A 20624-nucleotide genomic window follows, 5' to 3' on the forward strand; every position below is an offset into this window, starting at 1 on the left:
CCATGTTCTTTGGTCATCACCAGGCTGATTCTCAGCTCCTGGAAAAACAACTTAAAGCTTGAGTCAAGACACCCCATGTGCTACTCAAGGATCTTCCCTGCAACACTGTTTATAATAAGAGATTGTAAACGTGAATGCCTATCAACAGCAGAGTGGTCAAATTATAGTATGCCCAGGATGGAGTGTTCCGTGGTTGTGAAATGACAGAAGATCTAAGTATGCTGTTAAGAGAGAAAAGGCAATTTACATACATGTGTGTTCCACAGGCAAAGACAATTCATTGAAAGACATTTATTCATTCAACAAATATTTGTTAACCGTTTTAAGGTATCAAAAAACTTAGTAACCTGTGAGGGGTGGGTCTGAGGGGGGAAATGGTAACTTGTACTTTCTGGTAAGCTTCTGTACATTAAAAAAAAAAACAAAAAACAAAAAAACTCCACAGGCATTACTTTGTATAAAATCAAAACAAGTTTGGGAAAACAAGAAGAAATATCTAGCAACTACTTGACTAGAAAAGGACAGAGCTATACAGAACTCATCAGTAACTTACATTTCCCCCTGCAATTCTACAAAGGAGGATGGCAGTAGGCGCATCCTATTTTTAGTTCAGGTAGGAATTTACTCTAAACCCGGAAAAAAAAAACCAACCAACCCACCCTAGGGCTGATAATAAACTGAATACCGCTTAACGTCGGCGGCCCAGGTCTTCCTACCACACAATCTGCAGAAGTTTTATCTGTAGGTGCGGTGCAACTGAAGCTGAGGGCGCTGCTGCTATCGATTTCAAGGGTGCATCTTACACACTGGGGCATTCATCTCGCAGGCCAGGGTCAAGTTGGAAAGCGACCCGGAATCTGGAACCTCTCGGTCCGCTTTACCAACGGGGCATCTCAGGCCCCAAGAGGTCGCGCGGGGCTGGGCTGTGACTGCCCCAGCGCTGCCGTCAAAGGCCACACTGCTTACACCGTAAACTCACACTGCTTACAGTGTAAAGCTTACACGTCCGGTAAAACTCCCGCAGCCTCCAGCCGCCCTCGGCGTCCAGTCCACGGGCCCCGGGACATGGTGGGGGGCCCGGAGCCAGCACCTCGTAGGCGGTGTCCAGGCAGATGGGGGCGGAGTGTCCTGAGTTCCCAGTCCCGAGAAGCCTGGAGCTCGGCGTAAGCCCCGCCCCGCCCGGTCACTGCGTGCCAGTCGGTCCCTCTCCGCAGCGCTTGCGGGTCTTGAAGATGAAGAAGCAGCAGCAAGTCCACCCCGGGCCACGGTCGGCCTCGCCCGCCACTCCGGGATTCTTGCAGCTAAGGCCTGGCTGCAGCTGCGCTCTCGGAGCCCCCAGCACAGCAGGCCGCGGACTGCGGGCGGGCGGCGGTGGTGGCGGCGACCGTCGCTGAAGAGCCACAGGCAAGACCAGCCCGCTCCCGCGGGACCCCGACAGGGCGCAGGCGCCGTGAGCGAGCGCGGAGAGGGCGCGGCCAGCCGCCACTGCGGCTGCGCGGAGGCGGGGCCAGGCGCTGCGCCTGCGCAGTGGCGGGGCGGGGCGGGAAGGAGCGAGGCGGCGGCAGCGGCGGCCGCTGCCGAGGAGAAGGAGGGGGAGCGAAGGGAGGTGTTTCTGTCAGTTCCGGCTGTTTGTTCGGGAAGTGGATCCGCCGCTGCCGGAGCAGCCCGGAGGGAACCGCGGATCCCGAGGCCAGCACCGACCCCGCCCGCCCGCCCTCGCGCGCGCGCGCGCGCCTCCCCCGCCCGCCATGGCCCGGGACTACGACCACCTCTTCAAGCTGCTCATCATCGGCGACAGCGGTGAGGGCCGCGGCGGCCGGAGGCGGCGTGGGCCCTGCCGGGCGCGGCCCGCAGGGGCCTCGGGGAGGGCAGGCGGCCGGGCGGGCGGGGAGGTGCCGGCCCGCACCGGGCGGCTGGGCGGGGAGGCCGGGCGGCCCCAGGGGCGCGCGGAGGGGCTCCGGGGCGCGCCGGGGTGAGGCCGGGGCGCGGAGACGCGGAGCGGAGGGGCCGGCGCGCGGGGCTCGGGTCCGGGCTCCCGGTCCGCTCGCCGCGCCGACCCCTCTGCCCCACGTGTGACCTTGGTCCAGTCTCGCGATCCTCTGGAGTTGGAGGGAGCCGGGTTCGAGTCTCGGGACTGCCAGCTTCCTCACCCTGACCTTGGGCGAGTTGTTTCGCCTTTCCGAACCTCGGTTCTCTCATTTGAGAGGTGGGGACTTGCATCGCTGGGTAGTGCGTGAGTCTTGGGTGAGATGAAGCTGGAAAAGTGCTTCACACTGGACCTGGCGGAAAGGGAGCTCCTGGTGTGTGGTTGTCAGTAGCGTTTGTAAGCCTAGGTTTCTTCCTGGGGAAAGTGGGGCGGGGGTGGGGGGTGGTTAATCTCAGAACCTGCCTCATGGGATTCCTGTGAAGTTTAAATGAAGTAAGACAGGTAAAGCACTTCGCGCCGGGTCTGGCACATTCCTGCTGAATTATTCTCTCTGTGGGGTTCCCTGTGTTCATCTGTAAAATGGAGCAGCAGTGGGATCCGCCTCGCTGGGGTGATGGAATGTTGTTCAAGGAGATAATACACGCGCAGTGTGCAGAACCGGGCACATAGTGAGCGCTCCCTGTGTGTTTGCTGTTGCACACTGTCTGCTGGACAGAGCTGGAGGTGGGTCAGCCAACATTACAAAAAAGTGTACCCTCCTTTAGAGCTCGTAAGTCCCTCTCCAGTGCCTGGCACCCAGTCGGTGCCTAATATGTATGTATTGAATGAATGGATATCCAACATGTTCAGAAAAGATAGTCTTGTTTCTGAGAAAGGGTGGAGGGTTGTAGAGGTGTTTGGAGTGTGGCAGGTAAGCAGGTTTATGGAGTGACCAAAAGGTCAGGGAGGCAGGCCCTGGGAGGTTTATAGGAGCATAGCTGAGGTGCTGGGGTTTTACGACGGGGAAGGAGGCTTGGGAACATCCCAGATTTACAGACCAGACCTGAGTTGAGTGCGGACAATGGTATCATGTGACTGGAAGCAGAGGCCAGGTTGGTGGTGGAGCCCATGGATTGTTAGGGAAAGCGGGGACCAAATCGAGGGGCTGTTAGGCCTTGAAGTGGGAGCGTTGTTTCAGAGCCCAGGCAGAAGCAGGCGAGTGGCTGGGTCATGGTCTCACAGTGGAGATGGGTTGCGACGTGGCTGGTGACTCGGATCAGGTGAAGGATGGCTGAGGTTTCTGTGGTTGCCCATGGAAGGGAAAAAAGTTTAAGGGCTAATGAGGGAGATGAAGAGTAGCTGTGGGCAGGGGAGCATGGATTCGTCCTGGTGTGAATGAGAGAAACCCAGACCAGCTGTGTAGCCTCTAGACCAGCACGGCCTTGGGCGTTTCCCAGGGTCCTGGCACACTTATGCCTTTTGAGCTTCATTCTCAGCCCTCACCTCGGTTCTGGAGGGGCTGGCACCAGGGTGATTTTCTGTCCTTTTGGAGTTAAGGTCAGCTTACCACGCTCAAGGTCCCTATCCCTTTGCAAGAGGCCTGGGGCCTGTGTGTAGCCCCACAAAAATGGAGGGCATAAGCTTAGCCAGAAGATGCACCTTCTCCCCAGTGAAACTCAGGCCATGGTTTGGGCCTTCTTTCTCACCATACATTCTGCATGATGTATTGATTCTTCACTCTGAAGTTAGTTGTAGAAGACTTACTGGGTCAGGATTATGGATCGGGCTCCGTGGTTGGTCTGAGCATGTAGACTGTTGACTAGAGGAGATCTTGGCTTTGCAGTTCCACGTCCCCTGACAGTACGCTGCCACTCAAAGCCTGTGGTTATGAGGCTGGGAGGTGGTAGCCTTGGAAGTTCAGGCTAGGCTCTGGCAGCTGAGCAAGGTAGACTGGCGTCTCACCCTCCTCTGAATCTGGCTTCTTATGTGATGCTTCCTTAAGGGTTTTCAAACGATTTCATAGACACTCTCTCATTTGGTTCTTACCCATTGCTTTTGTGGTTTGTCAAATAAGGAAACTGAGGCTCAGAGTAGCTGACTAGTTGACTTGCCCCAAGTTGCACAGCTCCTCAGAGGTAAAGCCAGGAGGTTTTTTTTTTTTTCTTCAATAAAGAGCAAAATAGTTTCATAATAAACTTGTTTGTTGTTTAGTTGCTAAGTTGTGTCCGACTTTTTGCGACCCCATGGACTGTAGCCCACCAGGCTTCTCTGTCCATGGGATTCTCCAGGCAAGAACACTGGAGTGGGTTGCCATGCCCTCCTCTAGGGCAAAGCCAGGAGTTAATACATATGATGCGTTATGAGTAGCTGGTGTCAGGCCTGGCAGACAGTAGGCCCTCGATGAATGTTAGTCCCTGTCTGTAGAAATTTAGAGCTCTTCTTCCCACTCTGCCACATTGTACTTGCTTCTGGAATACAGCCCCTCAGCTTTTGCATCTCTTTTCTGTGCCTAAGGTGGAACACGGTCTCTCAGGGGCTTTTAACATTGGCTCTGTAACAGCAGTTCGTCCGGTCCAGGGGGCGGATGAAACTCATTCTTAGAACCTGCAGGCTGTGTTGGAGATCAAGTTAAAGCCTCTGACTCCACAGCTGAGTGAACTGCGGCTCAGAGAGGGGAGCGACTTGTCTGAGGTTGTACAGTGAGTTACTTACTGAGCCAGGATTAAAGCTGAGCACACTTTATTCAAAGATCTTGGGGTCTTCAACAGTAGAGAACTGAAACGAGGAGTGAAGGAGCTGGAGCACACGGGAGGAGCATGGCCAAGGTGGGGCCTGTGGTGGAGGCTTTGAGGGCAGAGCATCTGTGCAGGGCGAGGGGCAAAAGCGGGGAGGGCTGGGGTTTGGTGGAGATGCAAAGTGGTGGGTCCGTTTTTTACAGAATGAGTCTGTGTCTCCCCGCTTCCAGAAGGCATCAGGGCCGGGCTTATACTCCCTGCGGGGTCGAGGGTGATGGGCTGGGGTGACCGTGGGGAGGCTGTTGACTTCGGCTGAGCTGAAGGCCGATCGGCACCCTGCACCTCCCTGCTTCTGTGGGTGCTGCGTGTGTTCCCAAGGCTGCCTCTTCAGGGACATTTAGGAAACGCGTTTCTCAGGGTGGGTTTCCCTTCCTTCCAGAGGGACCAGCCAGGCCAGAGGTGGGTGTCGGCTTGAAGCAGCAGTTGATGGGGTGACTGTAGTGGTTTTGAGCAGCTCTGCAGATGAGCTCGGGGTGAATGAAGCCCCGCCCTGCCCCCTCCCCCACTCCCCAAGGCCAGGCTGAGGGGGACGCTGCTGCCCTCCTGCTTCAGGCAGAGGGCGTACCCCAATCCCTTAGGCTTCTGCTCCCCCCACCCCGCCCAGAGTTTGAACACCCGTGCTTGGGCTCCTCTTCCTGCTGCAGCCGTAGCGTCAGGTGGCATGGCTGTCTGTGATCGGCCCTGGTTTAGTCACAAGTTCACTGAACAGTGTTCTGTTAGCGCCTACTAAATGCTGGGCCTGGCTTCCAGCCCCAGGACCATGCAGGGCAAATGAGGTGAGATCCCCTTCCTGGAGGAACTCGTGGCTCAGACACAAGGTTTTCGCTGAGTAAGCAGACCAGGAGGCTCTGGGAGGAAGCAGGGAGCCCGTGGGGTGGTGGCGTGGGGCAGAGCGCTGCCGCGAGGGGCCAGCCCGGGATCTGCACCCCCGCCCCGGCCGACAGGAAGCCTCGCGGGGGCAGCGATGAGGAAGTGGGCCCGGTGCTCACAGGCGCTGAGCGGTGGGCCTGGGGCTGGCTGCGGCACCTGTCTGCTCAGAGCAGCGCCGGCCTGCCACCGGGACAGTCCGAGCCTGGTTCGTTCTGTGAGGCCGACCGGTTCTTCTGGGCATCCCTGGGCGACTCACCCACTGGGAGAGGTCCCCAGAGGAGATAGTCAGAGAGGATGCCTGGGTCAGCTGGGGAAGGGGCAGAGGCCGGGCCTTCTGCGGGTTTGGGGAGCACACACACACACACACACACACACACACACACACACTCACAATTAGCTCTGAGCTGGATGTGCAGGGGCACCGTCTGAGACCCCAGGTGAGGAGCTTTTCACGTCTAGCTTTTAGCAGTGCTGCTAAAACTCTTTAACAGAAATGAGACAGAGGAGCCTCTTTGGGTCTCTCTATTTATTTAAAATATTATTTACTTGGCTGCACTGGGTCTTAGTTGGGGCATGTGGGATCCCCTACTAGGGATCGAACCTGGGGCCCCTGTATTGGGATTGTGGAGTCTTAGCCCCTGGGCCACCAGGGAAATCCCAGGTCTTTTTATTATTCCACTTCCTGAAGCAGACACAGGAAGACTCCCAGAGCAGCATGTATCCGCAGATCCAGCACCGCCCCCCAGCCCTGCTGAGGCTCTGAGACCAGCGTGTAGGTCTTGGAACCTCAGGTGCCTCCTCTTAAGAGATGCAGCTGGGCTTGCGGGCATGTGCGTGCGGGCTTCCTTCTGTGCTTAGCTGACCCTGCGGGCCGCGGGGGCGAGACAGGAGGGCACAGGACAGGTGTACCTGGGGGCTCATGGTGCCGGGTGTGGGTGTTGATGGGATTTCAACAATCCTTATGAGGATTCTGTCCATCCTTGGAACAGGAGAGGTCGTGGTAAGCGAAACGGTCTGAGTACCGTGAGCTGTCGGACTGAGGAGTGTCAGGCGGATACCCCCTCCCCACCAGTGGCATCGGCCGGGGGAGAGCGGCCAGCAGTGGCTTTGAGTTGTCTGGGCCTCCCTTTCCTCGCCTGCAAAAAGCCCTGATGGTCTCCAGGGTGCTTTGTAGCTGTGCAGCCTCCGTCTCACCAAGCTGAAGCGCTGCACGTGATGTGTTCTCCGGATGGTGTTCTGGACACACCTTGGGGCCAGGAGCACAGGGTCAGCCTTCCTCAGCCTCATTCCTGTTGTCAGGTCTCCTTGAGGGGTTGCTGGAGCCGGGCGTGGACCCCTTCCTTGTCTCTGGCTTGGGGGCAGCTTGGGGCTCACCCTGAGTTGGAGGGCAAGGTCAGAGGTGGAGAGGGAGGGGTGTTCCGGTGGGAGGCTGGCTGGGGAGATAGGTGGGTGCTGTCATGCGTCTGGAGAGCCGGGACCTGGGCTGTCTCCCCGAAGCGGGGTTGGGCTTGGAGCAGGGACCCAGGCCGCCTCTCACCCCCCGCCTTCTCCCCTGCAGGTGTCGGCAAGAGCAGCTTACTGTTACGTTTTGCAGACAACACTTTCTCAGGTGAGTGTGCCCCTGGGGTGCTGCTGGGTGTTTTGGTTTTAAATCCTTTTGCCTGGCGCCGTTACACCCTGGTGTCTGCCTCAGCAGACAGAAGGGGGGAGTGGCGAGGAGGTTAGAAGTCTCTGTAGTCAGTCTCCAGCTATCTTCTTGGAAAAAAACAAACAAACAGTTGCAGGCGCATCATTTTTCTATTCAGGGTCTTTTTTTGTGCCCCAACATTGAAAAAAGAAAGAAACAAAAAACTGATGCTTAGGACATGCCCATCTAAGAGTCAAACAGGAAGACTGAACAGCATGAAAAGAGAAAGCTCCTGGTCCCCTGCCCCGCACTGACGCTCGGTGTCCCCCCGCACCCCGCCCCCGCCTGTGGTGGGCGGCTGCTGGCCTCCCCGCCAGCGCGTTGGGGATTATCCTTGCAGGTCAACACGCAGCCCTGTGGTTCTTCTGAGTGGCTGTGCAGCTTCCTGGGCTGTGCAGGGGTGCACGTGGTTCAACAGTGTTCTTGACGCGCGCGCTTGCTTTCTGGTAGCCTCTCTCAAATGGTGCCGTGTTTCTTGGGACACTGCGTTTATTCCTGTATAGAAGCAGAGGTACGAGGTCAGGGGGTATGTGCTTTTCAGGTTTTCACAGGTCCTGCCAATTGGCCTTTCGCACTTGTGAGAAGCTGAAGGGCTCAGAAGAGCCCCTTGTCAGTGCCAGTCGCTGCTGGGTCTCAGTGGTCTCCATTTTTGCTCAGCTGATGGGCAGAAAGTGCTGCCCGTTTGATCTTGCTTCCCCGATCCCAGTGGGCCGCGTTTTCATTGCTGGAGCTCATTGGTTCAGTGCAGAGGCTTCAGGTCGGCCTGGCCTCTCTGACCGAGGACTGAAGGAATGCCCTGCGATGCCGTGGAGGGCAGTGGTTACGTGGCAGGCGCCTCTCTCTCGGGGGAGAGATGGGTTTCTCCTGACAGCGGTGGTGTGACATTGGAAAGAGTTGTCTTCTTCTCATCACCATGAGCATGACTGAGTCTCAGCTGACCTTTAAAAGAGGAGCTGACGACCATCCCTGCCATGCAGAGTTATTGCGAGGATGGCCCGGGACTAAGTAATCTCTCCTTCCTCATGACCTTTGCCACAAGTGGAGCTCCTCACCGCCGGCTCCCAGCAAGTAAACATTGCTGGTTTGTCCTTGCTGTTCAGGAACGGTAGCCAGTGGGCACTTGCCATTGAGCTGGGAAACCTTCCCCTCCGCCCTGTCAGCTTGGAGCTCTCAAAGGGCTCTCTGCTGCAGCCCGTCTCCTCCTCTCCACTCGTACTACCAGCTCAGACCGTGGTTGGTTCTCACCTGAGGCATCCCAGCAGCTCCTGCCCACCCCATGCCAAGCTGCTGAATTCGTCGTCTCTAGCAGGGTCTCTTCTGTTTAAAAACCTCAGCGGACCTCTCAAGCGAGCCAAGCTCATAGCAAGGTCTCTCCGCTTTAGGACCATGGACACTCTGGGCCCTGCAGTTCTCTGTTGTGGAGGCTGTTCTGTGCCTCCGTCCTCCACCCCCCACCCAGCTGTGACATGAAAATGTCTCCAGGCATCACCAGGCATCCTGGGGGGCGGGCTGGGGGGGCCTCAACCACCCCCTGCTGAAAACCGCTGGCCTTCACACTGTCCTCAGCCCCCCGTCCAGCTTCCTCCCTCCTGCTGTCTCGCCCTCCTTTGTGTCTTCACCAGCTCGCTCGCTCGCTCAGCGGTCAGCCATGTTTCACGGGCCCACGGCGCTGGGTGCTGGGCTGCTCTCCTCGGCGGAGCCCGGTCCCCGCGGAGCCTGAGGCCGCCTTGGTCTCTGTGCTTGTGCCTCCACCCTTTCCTCTGGCGAGGATGTCCTTCCCCAGCCTGGTCGCAGCCTTGGGAATTGTACCTGTTCTTTGAGGCCAGGCCCAAATGTGACTTCTGCCCCAGAGCCTTCCTTGAGCTCCACCCGACTTTGAGCTTTGGCCTTTCCTGGCCGCTCTGCACTCTTGATGCAGTCGGTGTGTCTTGTCTGCAGCCCCGCGTCACCCTGTCAGCTCCAAAGGGAGTGAGCGTGTGGGCTCCTCCCAGCAGCGGGCCTCAGCGTTTTGGGCACCAGGGACCAGTCTTACGGAAGACGGTTTTCCCACAGGCTGGGTGGGGTGGGGGTTAGGGCTTCAGGATGATTCGAGCGCATCACCTGAGTTGTGCACTTCCATTCTGTTATTATGTCATCGACTCCACCTCAGATCATCAGGCGTTAGCTCTCGGAGGCTGGGGACCCCTGCTTCCTAGCACTCGGGCCTTTGAAAGCCTGGACGAGACTGTTCTGTTGCCAGAAATTCTCTCCAGCTCCATCTTTCACACAGATGCCCCTGGAGAGCTATTTACAGTGCCGCTCATGCTTGGGTTAAACCCTTCAATGCCTCCCTGTCACACACAAGAGAAAGTCCAAGCTCTTGAAAACGGCGCAAAAGCCGAGAGCTGGCCTGGAACCTTCACCCCAACCTGCCTCCCGACGTGTGCTCAACCTCAGATCACCCCCAACACACACACACACATACCACACACACACACCCCATTGCTACACACACACACGCACGCCCCATTGCTATACGCACGCACACACACACACGCCCTATTTCTACACACACACACACCCCCATTGCTACACACACACACACCCCCATTGCTACACACACACATGCATACACCATTGCTACACACACACGCCCCATTGCTACACACACACACCCCATTGCTATACACACACACACACACACCCCCCATTGCTACACACACACACACACACACACACACACACACACCCATTGCTACACACACACATACACACATGCCCCATTGCTACACACACACACACACACACACACACACACACACACCATTGCTACACACACATGCCCCATTGCTATTTCTGCTGCTGTCTCTTCTGCCTGGAGCAGTTTTTCAAATCGCAGGTCATGACTTGTTTGTGTTTTTTTAATTGGGGTATAGTTGGTTTACATTGCTGTGTTCATTTCAGGTGTCCAGCAAGTGAATCAGTCATACATACACATATATCCACTCTTCCTTAGACTCTTTTCTAGGCTATTGCAGAGTACTGAGTAGAATTCCCTGTGCTATACAGTAGGTCCTTGTTAGTTATCTATTTTGTATATAACAGAGTGTATATGACTTGTTTATGTTTTAGAAAGTTAATTTTGTGGGTTGCTTAAAATGTTTGGAATGGAGTAGAAAAGAGAAACCCAGAGTGTGTCGTGGTCCCCCATGGTTCCCGGGCCACTCTGGTGGAGCATTTCCTGTTGAAATCATGGCCTCTTCTCTTATTTCCTTGATAGCTTCATTGCTCTTGAAATTGTCTTCTTTATCACTTTGTTTCATTGTATCCTGTCTCCTGCCCTCACCTTGGGGCTCAGTCTTTTTTTTTTTGTCCAGGGCTGTGTCCTCCAGGCACTTGGAGTGAGCCAGGCGGGGTGGAGCCCAGGGTCACCTGGGCTGTTGAGGACGCAGTCTGACCAGGGCGGCCCTGGGCCGTGCTAACATCCCTGTGTGTGCAGGCAGTTACATCACCACGATCGGAGTAGATTTCAAGATTCGGACTGTGGAGATCAACGGGGAGAAAGTGAAGCTGCAGATCTGGGACACGGCTGGGCAAGAGCGCTTCCGCACCATCACCTCCACGTGAGTCAGGCCAGCCCAGACTGCTCTGACCCCCTCCCCACTCTTAGACCACCCACCCCCACTCAGGCCCCCCGCCTCCGCTCAGACCCCCGGCCCCCGCCATTGGGAAATTGCTCTGGGCGCCCCCGAGGCTGTGGGGAGGTGCGCTCCTGGCCGAGGTGCGGCTCTTCCCCTTGAAGACCAGAGAAGCGGATGGGGTGCGTGCGGTCTTGCCCGTGGCGGGTAGTAGCCTTGCACCTCCCTCTGGGGCTGGCAGGGCAGTGTGTGTCAGTCAGCGGAACCTCTGGTTCCTTTGTCTTTATTTTTATTTTTTAAAGATTTATGTATTTATTTATTTTGCCTGCTCTGGGTCTTGGTTGTGGTGTGCAGGCTTCCCCTTCTGTGGAGCACGGGCTCAGTGCTTGGGGCTTCGTGTACCATGGGATCTTAGTTCCCCAACCAGGGATTGAACTCGTGTCCCCGAGATTGGAAGGCAGAGCCTTAACCACTGGACCACCAGGGAAGTCCCTCCTTTGTCTTTAAAATGGGGTCACAGTGCTGGTGCTGGCCTCGCCGGGAGGTCAGATACTCGGGCAGCGAGGGTACTCTTGTTCAGTGTCAGCTCGCCTGCTGGAGGTGCCAGCTCCGTCACCACCCTGACGTGGAGGAGGTGTCTCTCTGTTGGGGGTCTGGAAGGAGCACTGATAGGTGGGAGGCTGTTGGCCGGCCCCCTCCTCTGCCTCCCAAAGCTGTTGACGGGACCCAGCACACCCTGGAGTCTTCCCTGGTGGCTCAGATGGTAAAGAATCTGCCTGCAGTGAAGGAGACCTGGGTTCGTGCAGTCCCTGGGTTGGGAAGATGCCCTGGAGGAGGAAATGGCAACCCACTCCTGTATTCTTGCCTGTGAAATGCCAGGGACAGAGGAGCCTGGTGGGTTACAGTCCATGGGGTCACAAAGAGTCCGACATGACTGAGCGACTAATAGACCCAGCTCGCCCTGAGGGTCGCCCTCCTTTGCTGCCGCAGGACCTTCGCGTCTCTGCTGTAAACGGGCGGAAGCCTGGCTGGAGCACCAGACTGTGTGCTGGGTCCTGCGGAGTGGCTCTCGGTTCTTGGGCTGTTACTGGCACAGGTTCCGGGAAAGAACAGGACTTTGAAGGCAGGCAGTTTGGAATTTACATTTCTGCCCCCTGGGTTACCTTGGGCAAGTTGCCTAAAGTCTCCGCTCTTTGGTTTCCTGGGGGGCTTGTCTTTGGGGTTTGCATTAATGTGAGGTCCCATGTGCTTGGGCTTCACATAGAAGATTCTGTGGAGCTCCCTGCAGTTGGTGTTCTCATCACCCCGGTTTTATGGATGGGGGAGCTTCTGAGGGGTGTGTGCAGAGTAGGAGCCGGGCTCAGCCTGGAGTGGCTGCTGCTCCTCCTGGCCTCTCCTCTGCCTCCCCCAGCGGGTCCTGTGTTAGGGGGCTCTCGGGGAGGCACCACCAAGTTCCCTCTCCTCCCTGTGAGGTGGAGGCGGGCGGCCCCCAGGCTGGCCACCCATCGGGGCTGCCTGCATCCCAGGGGTGTGAAGTGTGGGGGTGAAGAGCCCCCAGGGTGGTGGCTGAGAGTGCGGGGGAACCCGGGGGTGCCAGCTGGGGGGGTGGGGGTGACCGGTGGGTGGGCAGCCCTGGTGAAGGGGGCTCGGGGGCCGGAGCCTGAGCCACCCTGGAGCAGGAGGGGGTCTGGTCACTGGGCCACCCCTGAGACACGCACATGCGCCGTGATCCACACCTTCCTGAGAGCCTGTGGGTCCCCAGTCCCGGGGGCTCTGCAGGGCAGGTCTCTGCAGCCACCTCCTGATGAGCTGCAGGAGCCCCCTTGTGTCAGCGGCTGCCAGCAAGGCCTGAGCTGAGGGGCAGCTGGAGTCAAGGTTCCCGGGGTAGTCGGATGCCGTGAGCCTGGGCCGCCCGAGCTCCCAGGCCTGAATGAGACCAGGACCTCTTGTCGGTGTCGCGAGGTGTGGGCACTGACCAGGGGTCCTCCTCTAGGCCAGGACTGTTGCCAAGGACTGTGGCTGCTTCATCTCGTTTAATCCTGGTAAAGAGTCCTGTGGTTCTCCAATGTACGGACAAGAAAAGTGAGGCCCGCAGAGGGTGGAGGGACCTGGCTTGGTCAGTTAGGCAGGAGTTGAGTTGAGGTCTGCCCTATGCCAAGACTCTTGCCTTTAACTCAGCTGTCCCCCAGCCGTTTTGGCACCAGCAACCAATTTCGTGGACGACGGTTCTTCCTCGGTCTGGGGGTGGGGACGTGTGTGGCCTGGGGATGGTTCAAGCACATGACATATTTTTTTAATTTATTTATTTATTTGGCCGTGTTGGGTCTTCACTGCGGCATTCGAACTCTCAGTTGTGGCATGTGAGCTCCCCGACCAGGGATTGAACCCGGGCCTCCTGCGTTGGGAGCACAGGCTTAGCTAACGCTGGAGCAGCAGGGACGTGCTGCACGTGGCATCTACTGTGCACTTCATTTCTAATCTCATGCCGCCTCTGATCTGACAGGAGGTGCTGGTCCACGACCCGGAGGTTGGGGACCCGCGCTTTAGTGGATCCACGGCCCCGCCCTCTGCTGGCCGCCACCCTCAGGGACCAGGCCTGAGCCAGCGGCAGACGCTGTGGTGGCTCCTGAGGGTTAAAACCCGCTGAGAACGCTGGGCCTGTGGCCACGAGAGATGCGCCAGTCCGGGCAGCGGGCTGGGGTCAGCTCCCTCCAGGGCAGCAGGAAGCGGGTGAACTGCCTCCTTCATCCTTTGGGGGGACTGGAGTTCCTCGGCCACCTGAGGGCAAGCTGGGTTTGTCCCAGGAGGCTGGAGGAGGGGTGCGCTGCACCCGGGGGGCTGGGGGTGGTTGCTGAGGGAAGGAGCTGGGAAGAGGTCAGGGGTGGGGCAGTCTGGGGGCAGTAGTGTGGCCCTTTCTGATTCAGGGCTGTAAAAGAGAAACTAAAACTGCATCCTGTCCGCCTGCTGAGAACGAGCACCCTGTTGTCCCCTCACCGATTCTTGCCTGTGGCTGCTGGGGTTCGCTGACCCCGAGCGGTGGGGCCAGGGGCGCGGGTCAGGTGGTGGTGGGAGAGGCCGAGGCAGGGAAGGCCCGGCCCGGGCCATGGCTTCCAGCAGCTCCTTCACCAGCCTCCTGTCCTAGCGGTGACGTGGTGGCCTCCTGTCTGTGGTAGCGGGTGAGTGGAGAGCATCGCGGTCATGTTGGCACAGAGCCAAGCTGTGGCACGTGGATGTGGTGCCTGATAGCAGGGGAGTGACAGGCTCAGTGCCCGAGCTCCATGCCCCAGGCTGGTCCCCCCTCCGCAGATTCTCGGCATCTTTGGTTGTCTTCAACAAAGGAGGGCTAGGGAGCACAGTGCGCTGTTCTCATGTCCGTTGCTGGCAGGGGACAGTTGTCTCCCTCCTCTCCCCATTTCCTGGCTTGCTCTCCTGCACCTGCTCAGGTGGGCGACCCCCAGGTGGACCCAGGTGATGATCTGGGGGGAAGGGGGGCAGCGCGTGGATGGCTTGATTGTTCGGGCTGCCCAGGGCAGGGCTTTGTCCCCAGGAAAGCAGAGCTGTGGGTGGACGAAGCCCCAGGGGACGTCAGGCGGGGTCTCAGAGTGGAGAGCGGGCGGCTCTCGCCGCCCTGGTGGCCAGCCCAAAGGAGCCGCCCTCACCGCCTTTGGTTTTCCTCTGCCTGCGTCTGGGGCCTGGGGTGTCACTGAAGGACTGTTAATGGTGATGATAAAGAGCTGCTGCTGCTGCTAAGTTGCTTCAGTCGTGTCCGACTCTGTGCGACCCCATAGACGGCAGCCCACTAGGCTCCTCTGTCCCTGGGATTCTCCAGGCAAGAATACTAGAGTGGGTTGCCATTTCCTTCTCCAATGCATAAAAGTGAAAAGTGAAAGTGAAGTCGCTGAGTCGTGCCCGACTCTTAGCGACTCCATGGGCTGGAGCCTACCAGGCTCCTCCGTCCATGAGATTTTCCAGGCAAGAGTACTGGAGTGGGGTGCCATTGCCTTCTCCGGATAAAGAGCTGGCCCTTGTGAAAACATGTATTATTGCCTTAGTCATACAGCCACCCCCAGAGTTACATCCTGGTACCCCCATTTTACAGTTGAGGGAACCAAGGTGCCATGAGATGCGTGCAGTAACCTTCCCAGGTCCACACCGCCTTTCAGAGATGGAGCTTGGTTGATTTTGTTACGGGATGGGGCTGTGAGGAGTCTGCCAGAGCGCTGCTGGGCGGGTGGCTGAGAACACAGTGCATGTGCGGCCCGGCTGGCTCCGTCCTTGCAGGGCCTGTGTTGCTTCAGGACTGCCACCTGGGGGGGCCTGCTGTCCTGTGGGCCCAAGAGGTGGAGGTGCTTCGGGCTGGCTCAAGGAGGCCTCTGTCCACCCGTGAGCCCGTCTCTTGTGGGCCATGGGTCTTCCCCTCCCTCTCAGAGGCCCCTGTGTGTGAGTGTCTCTGCGTACCGGGTGAGGTGACGTGTTGGCTGCTGGGTCAGAGCTGGCTCTCTGGAGGAGCATGAGGCCTGTGCTCCTGTCTGTCCCCCTGAACTTTTGAGGCAGCCCCTCCTGCCTGAAGCCTGGATTGGCAGGATGGCAGGTGCCCGCCCATCCACTGGGGTGTGAACAGACCTTGGCAGGCCTCACAAGTGGTGCCTGTCCTTGAAATGGCATTTTACTAAGACAGATTTGAGGACAGAAAAACTTTCTTGGATGTTAAAGAGCACAGTGATAATAATGCTGTCGAATGTAAACCTTGCCTGAGTATTTTCTTTTTGTGTTTATTTACCTGGCTATGCCAGATCTTGGTTGCGGCGCAGGAGACCTTTAGTTGTAGCAGTCAGGTCGTAGTTGCTGCTGGTGGGATCTAGTTCCCTGACCAGGGATCGAACCCTGGTCCCCTGCACTGGGAACTTGGAGTCTCGCGCTGAACCATCAGGGAAGGCCCCATTGCATGAACTTGAAAAAGGAAACAAGAACTTGTTTCATGCCTTCGGCTGCCTCTGAACAATCTGGCTGACCCCGCAGGGCGGGGCGCTCCCTACGCACTGCGCCCGGGGAGCAGGGTCAGCGGCAGTGCTGACCAGGCCCCGACGTCAGCTTGAGGCCTCCGGGCCTGGGGGGACGCACCGGCCCCTTGCCCTCCCCACCTGCTGCCCGGGTGCGGGCCGGCGGGTCCTGCGAAGGGGCTGCCCTTGTTTACGCCGTAGCTCTGACGCCGACCCTGGTCCCACAGGTATTATCGGGGGACCCACGGGGTCATCGTGGTCTACGACGTCACCAGCGCCGAATCCTTCGTCAACGTGAAGCGGTGGCTTCATGAAATCAACCAGAACTGTGACGACGTGTGCCGGATCCTAGGTAAGGCGGCTGGCCGGTGGGCGGGGCGGCCCGGGGCGGGGTTGGCAGGTGGGCGGGGCTAGGCCGGGGGCCGGGCTGACTCTGCCTTGCTGTCCAGTGGGGAATAAGAACGACGACCCCGAGCGCAAGGTGGTGGAGACAGAAGACGCCTACAAGTTCGCCGGGCAGATGGGGATCCAGTTGTTTGAGACCAGCGCCAAGGAGAATGTCAACGTGGAAGAGGTGAGGCCCCCGCACCGGAAGGGCTGGGAGCGCAGGCACGCTCCCCACCTCAACCCCGGCTCCCCACTCTGCCTTGGCTGGCCCGGGCCGGTAGTCGACAGCATCGTCTTAGCGGCCACTGATCAAGTACCTGCTGTGTGCACCAGGCTCCGCGTCCGGGCATCTCCCTGCCGTGGCCACCTCACACCTCAGCAGTCCTGAGGGAGAGGCTGCCTCAGACGTGGGCCTGCCCTCAGAGCCGAGCGCGCGTCCGCTCGGTCCTCCCCGCCCCCCACTGCCCTCTCTCCCCGCTCTGCTCTCTGGCTTTCTTTCCCTGGGCCTTGGCCTGCAGAGCAGCTTGCTTTGCTGTGGCCTCCAGAGCTGTGGTGGGTGTCGAGGCCGGCCCCGAGTACACCCCAGGCGGGCCGAGTACCACATGTGCCAGGGCTGCTAGAAGTGCTTGGGAGCTTTCGGGAAGGTCCTGCCCGTGGGGTTGGAGCCCAGAGGTCCAGGGGGCTGATCTACTCTGCGTCCTGGGACACAAGCCACCCAGCAGTGGGGACCCTGGGCCCCTGCGTCTGGCTGGGGTCACACTGTGGGCTTTTCCCCGAGGGGCCTGCGGCAGGGCCAGCGGTGGGGCCCTGAGCCCTTTCCAGGCTCCCCCATTCTCGTGTAGGTTGGGGTGGGGTGAGCCCTGCTCCCTAGGTTGTACTTGATTCCTTCCCCAGGAGTGGAGGGAGCTGGAGGTGGTCCTGGGTGGTCTGGGGAAGGTTCTCAGTCGGATGTGCGGTGAGGTAGTGTGGAGTGGGCAGACTCTGGCTGCTTCTGGTTCGTCACCAGTTCAGGGGCACCTTTATCTGTGCTGTCCGAGGTGTCAGCTGAAGGAAAGGAGCTCTCTATCCTTTCACAGAAAGGCTGGAAAATCCCTGAGGCTGACTTCCCTGAGACACAGCTCAGAGGTCTTTGATGCTTTTCCTTTCTGACTTCTGTAGCATCGCCTTCTAGATGGGGCTTGAAGACAGAAGTACAGAAACAGCCCCCAGTGGACTGGAAGGCTGGGCCCAGGGAGGCGGGAGAGGCCACGCTGACCAGCACAGTGGGGGTGGGGGGTGCAGCTGTGACAGGGTCTCCTCCCCGGTCTGAGGCCGCCCTGCCTCCTTCACCCTCACAGATGTTCAACTGCATCACAGAGCTGGTCCTCCGGGCAAAGAAGGACAACCTAGCGAAACAGCAGCAGCAGCAACAGAACGACGTGGTGAAGCTCACGAAGAACAGTAAACGGAAGAAACGCTGCTGCTAATGCCCCCAGCCCATTGCAGAGACTGCGCTGCTGCCGTGCCCCTCCGCCCCTGGCCGGGGGCTCCTCTCCTGGGGGACAGTCTCAGTTCCGTGCCGTTATTTAAAGAATTCTCTCCACGTTTTTGTACCGGGAGGTGCCGTCGGGACTTCCTCCCCCCTCTCGAGTGCCAAGAAGGTGTGAGACGGCCTGCCCTTCCCTTCCGGCGCCCCTGTCCCCTGGCCGAGTGCCCGGGCTGGTGAGGACGCTGCCAGCCGAGCGGACTGATTAACCGGAGTCTGTACATAGTGTATATCGCTTTAACCAGCGCGCCGCCCTCGTCCCCATCCGGCTCTTGCCTCCTTCGTGCCAGCCTGCTGCGACACCCCCTCCCCTCCCCACCCCAACCCGACTTACCGCCAGCAGCTTCCGGAGAGGACAGGATCACGTTCTAGAACACGTACCTTTTGCCAACCTGGGCTGGTGCCGTGGGCTCCACGGGACTCGTTCTCTCTCACCGGCATCAGCGTCTCCCCCGCGTGGAGGGCCGGCCCCCATCCTGCCCCGTCACCGCTCCGGCAGCTGGGGATCCCGCCTTGAGGTGGGCCCCAGGGTCTCCTGGAGGTCTGGCCCTTCGCTTCCAGAGGAGAGATCACTCCTGCCCTTTGGCCCACAAATTTCTTGTCCTGCCTTCCAGACGCCTCAGCTACAACCCAGGGGAGCCGTGGCATCTGACTTAGATATACCAACCTGTTTGGGTTCCAACAGAAAGGTAGGGGTGTGTTTGTGCACAGATGGGCTTGCCAGTGGGGGTGCTGCTAAGGAGTGTCATTTTAACAGATAAAAGTGAAGCCAAATCAAATGAATTAAGTTCCTCATACTTTTTTTTTTCTCTTCCTGAGGCTTGGTTGGCACAGCAGCAAAAGTTGCGGCCTCCCCACTCTGGGTCCAGTGTTTTTAGAAAAAATGAATGGCTTCCTGTCGCCGTGGAGCTGGGCTCCTGGCCATTTGTTGGTGGGAAAGGAGGGGCCTCCCTTGGAGTCCCGGGTCTCTGATGAGCACCTGGCACCCCTCAGTGTGGGGGAGTGGGTGTTGGGCCACTGGGCCCTGGGGATGGTGCCTCTGAGCTGGATGTAGGCAGCCTTGGGTCCGTAATGGGACTGTTTTAGTACAAAGACAGCATGAGAATTTCTTGGCGGGTGGTAGGGAATGGCCGCCTGGGCTGGGCGCCAGCCGTGACTCCCCTTGGAGGAACGATCAGGGTCTTCTGCACTTGATTATGGTCACCCCCTCTCCCCCTCGACACTCACCTTTCCCTTAAAAGATCATGTAACCTGGGAATAATTTATTTCGGCACCATGATGTGTTTTACTAGATTTCCTTTTCTAGGAGATTTCCAGGTCAAGCCCTGATTGGACAATCACATCACAGATTCACTGCAGATTTCCCATGTCACTGTTGATGGGTTTTTAATCAATAAAAACTGGGGGTTTCGTCTGACCTGTCTCTCCACTTCCCCCCAGACTGCCGAAAGCCCGTGTTTCGGGGTGACAGGCCTTCCTCACTCTGGAGCCACGGGACGAGGTGGGGGTGCTGCGGGGCTGGGGGCTGGCAGTAGGCAGCTGTCGGGTTGGGTGCGCGGGGCCACAGCGCCGTCTCAGTCTTCAGGACTGTCCCAGCCACCCCAGGTCCCCGGAGGACGTGGAGAATCAGGGCTCAGCCCTGAGCGTTCAGGTGACGCAGGTGTGGCAGAGCTCGCAGATTTAGGCAATAAGTGGGGGGCGTCCTGCAAGTTTCCAGAGCAGGCAAGAAGCCTCCGTGGCTTCGGCTGCTAGACACCCAGACCCAGGTGGGGGTAGATTCGGTGATGGCAGCGTGCCTGTCCGCGGAGTGTCTCACGCATGAATGGGGGGGTGGGGGTGGGGGGACTCAGGGCTGGACCAGCGTCCTGGTGGACCTGATGTGAACTTCCTGTCAAACAACAACACTTTTAAATGGTTTGCTAGGATTATTTCTGTATTGAAAGTTTCTAATTATGCTTTTTAAAAAAAAAATACTAAAAATAAAGGTTCAAGCTGCCAAATTTTCTTGCAGGGTCTATTTGCTCTCCTCCAGCTGTGCTCCGGGTGGGCCTGGCTGCTCCCCACCCGTTGGGTCCAGCCCTTGTCTGTTCTGAGTCCCGCACAGGTGTCCGTTGAGGCCCCGGGGAAACTTTCAGAAGCCAGAGTGGCTCTGTCCGTGAAAGGTGGGTCCAGGTTGAGCTCCCCCTTCTGACACGCTGAGACACCAGGGGAAGCGCCCTGTTTCTCCTTCTGGAAGGATGTGCCTATAGCGACTTCTTTCTACCTCGAGGTTTCTGCTGAGCTGTTGGGTCTGCCTGGGGCTTGGTCAGCGGCGCTGCTGGGGCCTGGTGCCTGCAGCCAGGCAGCTGTAGTGCTGGCCAAGAGCCCAGGGCCAGGGTGGATGTGGCACCTTGGGTCACAGCTCACCAAACAGCTGTCACTGATGCCTGCCTTCACTCTCCGGGTGGAGGGGGGTGCGCGCCTCTTCCTGGCTGAATCCACTGACTTGGTACCAACATATGAGGTGACCTCCCAGGTGCGTGGAGGACTCTGCCTTTGCATAACCAGCCAGCGGATAGAGATTATACTCTGCCTTCTGCCCAGACACCACCCAGGTACCCAGTGACTGAGGCGGGAAGCTCTGTAGAAATTCATTTTATTCTTAGACTATTTTCAAAAGAAGCAGTGGTGTGCTGTTTTTCTAAAAATATGCCTTTATAGATTCATATATAATATGTATATTATAAAATCCATACATGTATTTACATGGTTGCTACATACAAAATTACAGCACTGTCTGTACAGCACTGTGTCTGTACATATCTGTAGGTACATTCTTTCCACTCATCCCTGCTGTG

At 58.1% G+C, this 20624-nt stretch overlaps 1 protein-coding gene across 2 annotated transcripts; it reads left to right on the top strand.

Annotated features, from left to right (window-relative positions):
• The first annotated feature begins 1622 nt into the window (after positions 1-1622).
• On the top strand, positions 1623-19204 carry RAB35 (RAB35, member RAS oncogene family). Of its 2 annotated transcripts, XM_025267520.3 has the most exons (6): positions 1654-1800; positions 7130-7180; positions 10737-10860; positions 16103-16227; positions 16325-16449; positions 17600-19204. In XM_025267520.3, exons 1-6 carry the CDS (start codon positions 1749-1751, stop codon positions 17726-17728), a joined length of 606 nt encoding a protein of 201 aa, XP_025123305.1. In that variant the 5' UTR covers positions 1654-1748; the 3' UTR covers positions 17729-19204. The 2 variants fall into 2 exon arrangements, with proteins under 2 accessions (XP_025123306.1, XP_025123305.1); XM_025267521.2 differs by lacking the exon at positions 16325-16449 and having other exon boundaries at positions 1623-1800; positions 17600-17706.
• The last annotated feature ends 1420 nt before the right edge of the window (positions 19205-20624 follow it).

Source organism: Bubalus bubalis, chromosome 17, assembly GCF_019923935.1.
Source record: "Bubalus bubalis isolate 160015118507 breed Murrah chromosome 17, NDDB_SH_1, whole genome shotgun sequence".
Lineage (NCBI taxonomy): Eukaryota > Metazoa > Chordata > Mammalia > Artiodactyla > Bovidae > Bubalus > Bubalus bubalis.

What these genes read in the sequence shown, in the direction of transcription:
- RAB35 (XM_025267520.3), top strand. Translation starts at nt 1,749, where the DNA reads ATGGCCCGGGACTACGACCACCTCTTCAAGCTGCTCATCATCGGCGAC. An exon ending in TTCCGCACCATCACCTCCAC is followed by an intron (nt 10,861 to 16,102) that starts GTGAGTCAGGCC and finishes CTGGTCCCACAG; the next exon opens with GTATTATCGGGGGACCCACG. An exon ending in CGACGTGTGCCGGATCCTAG is followed by an intron (nt 16,228 to 16,324) that starts GTAAGGCGGCTG and finishes CTTGCTGTCCAG; the next exon opens with TGGGGAATAAGAACGACGAC.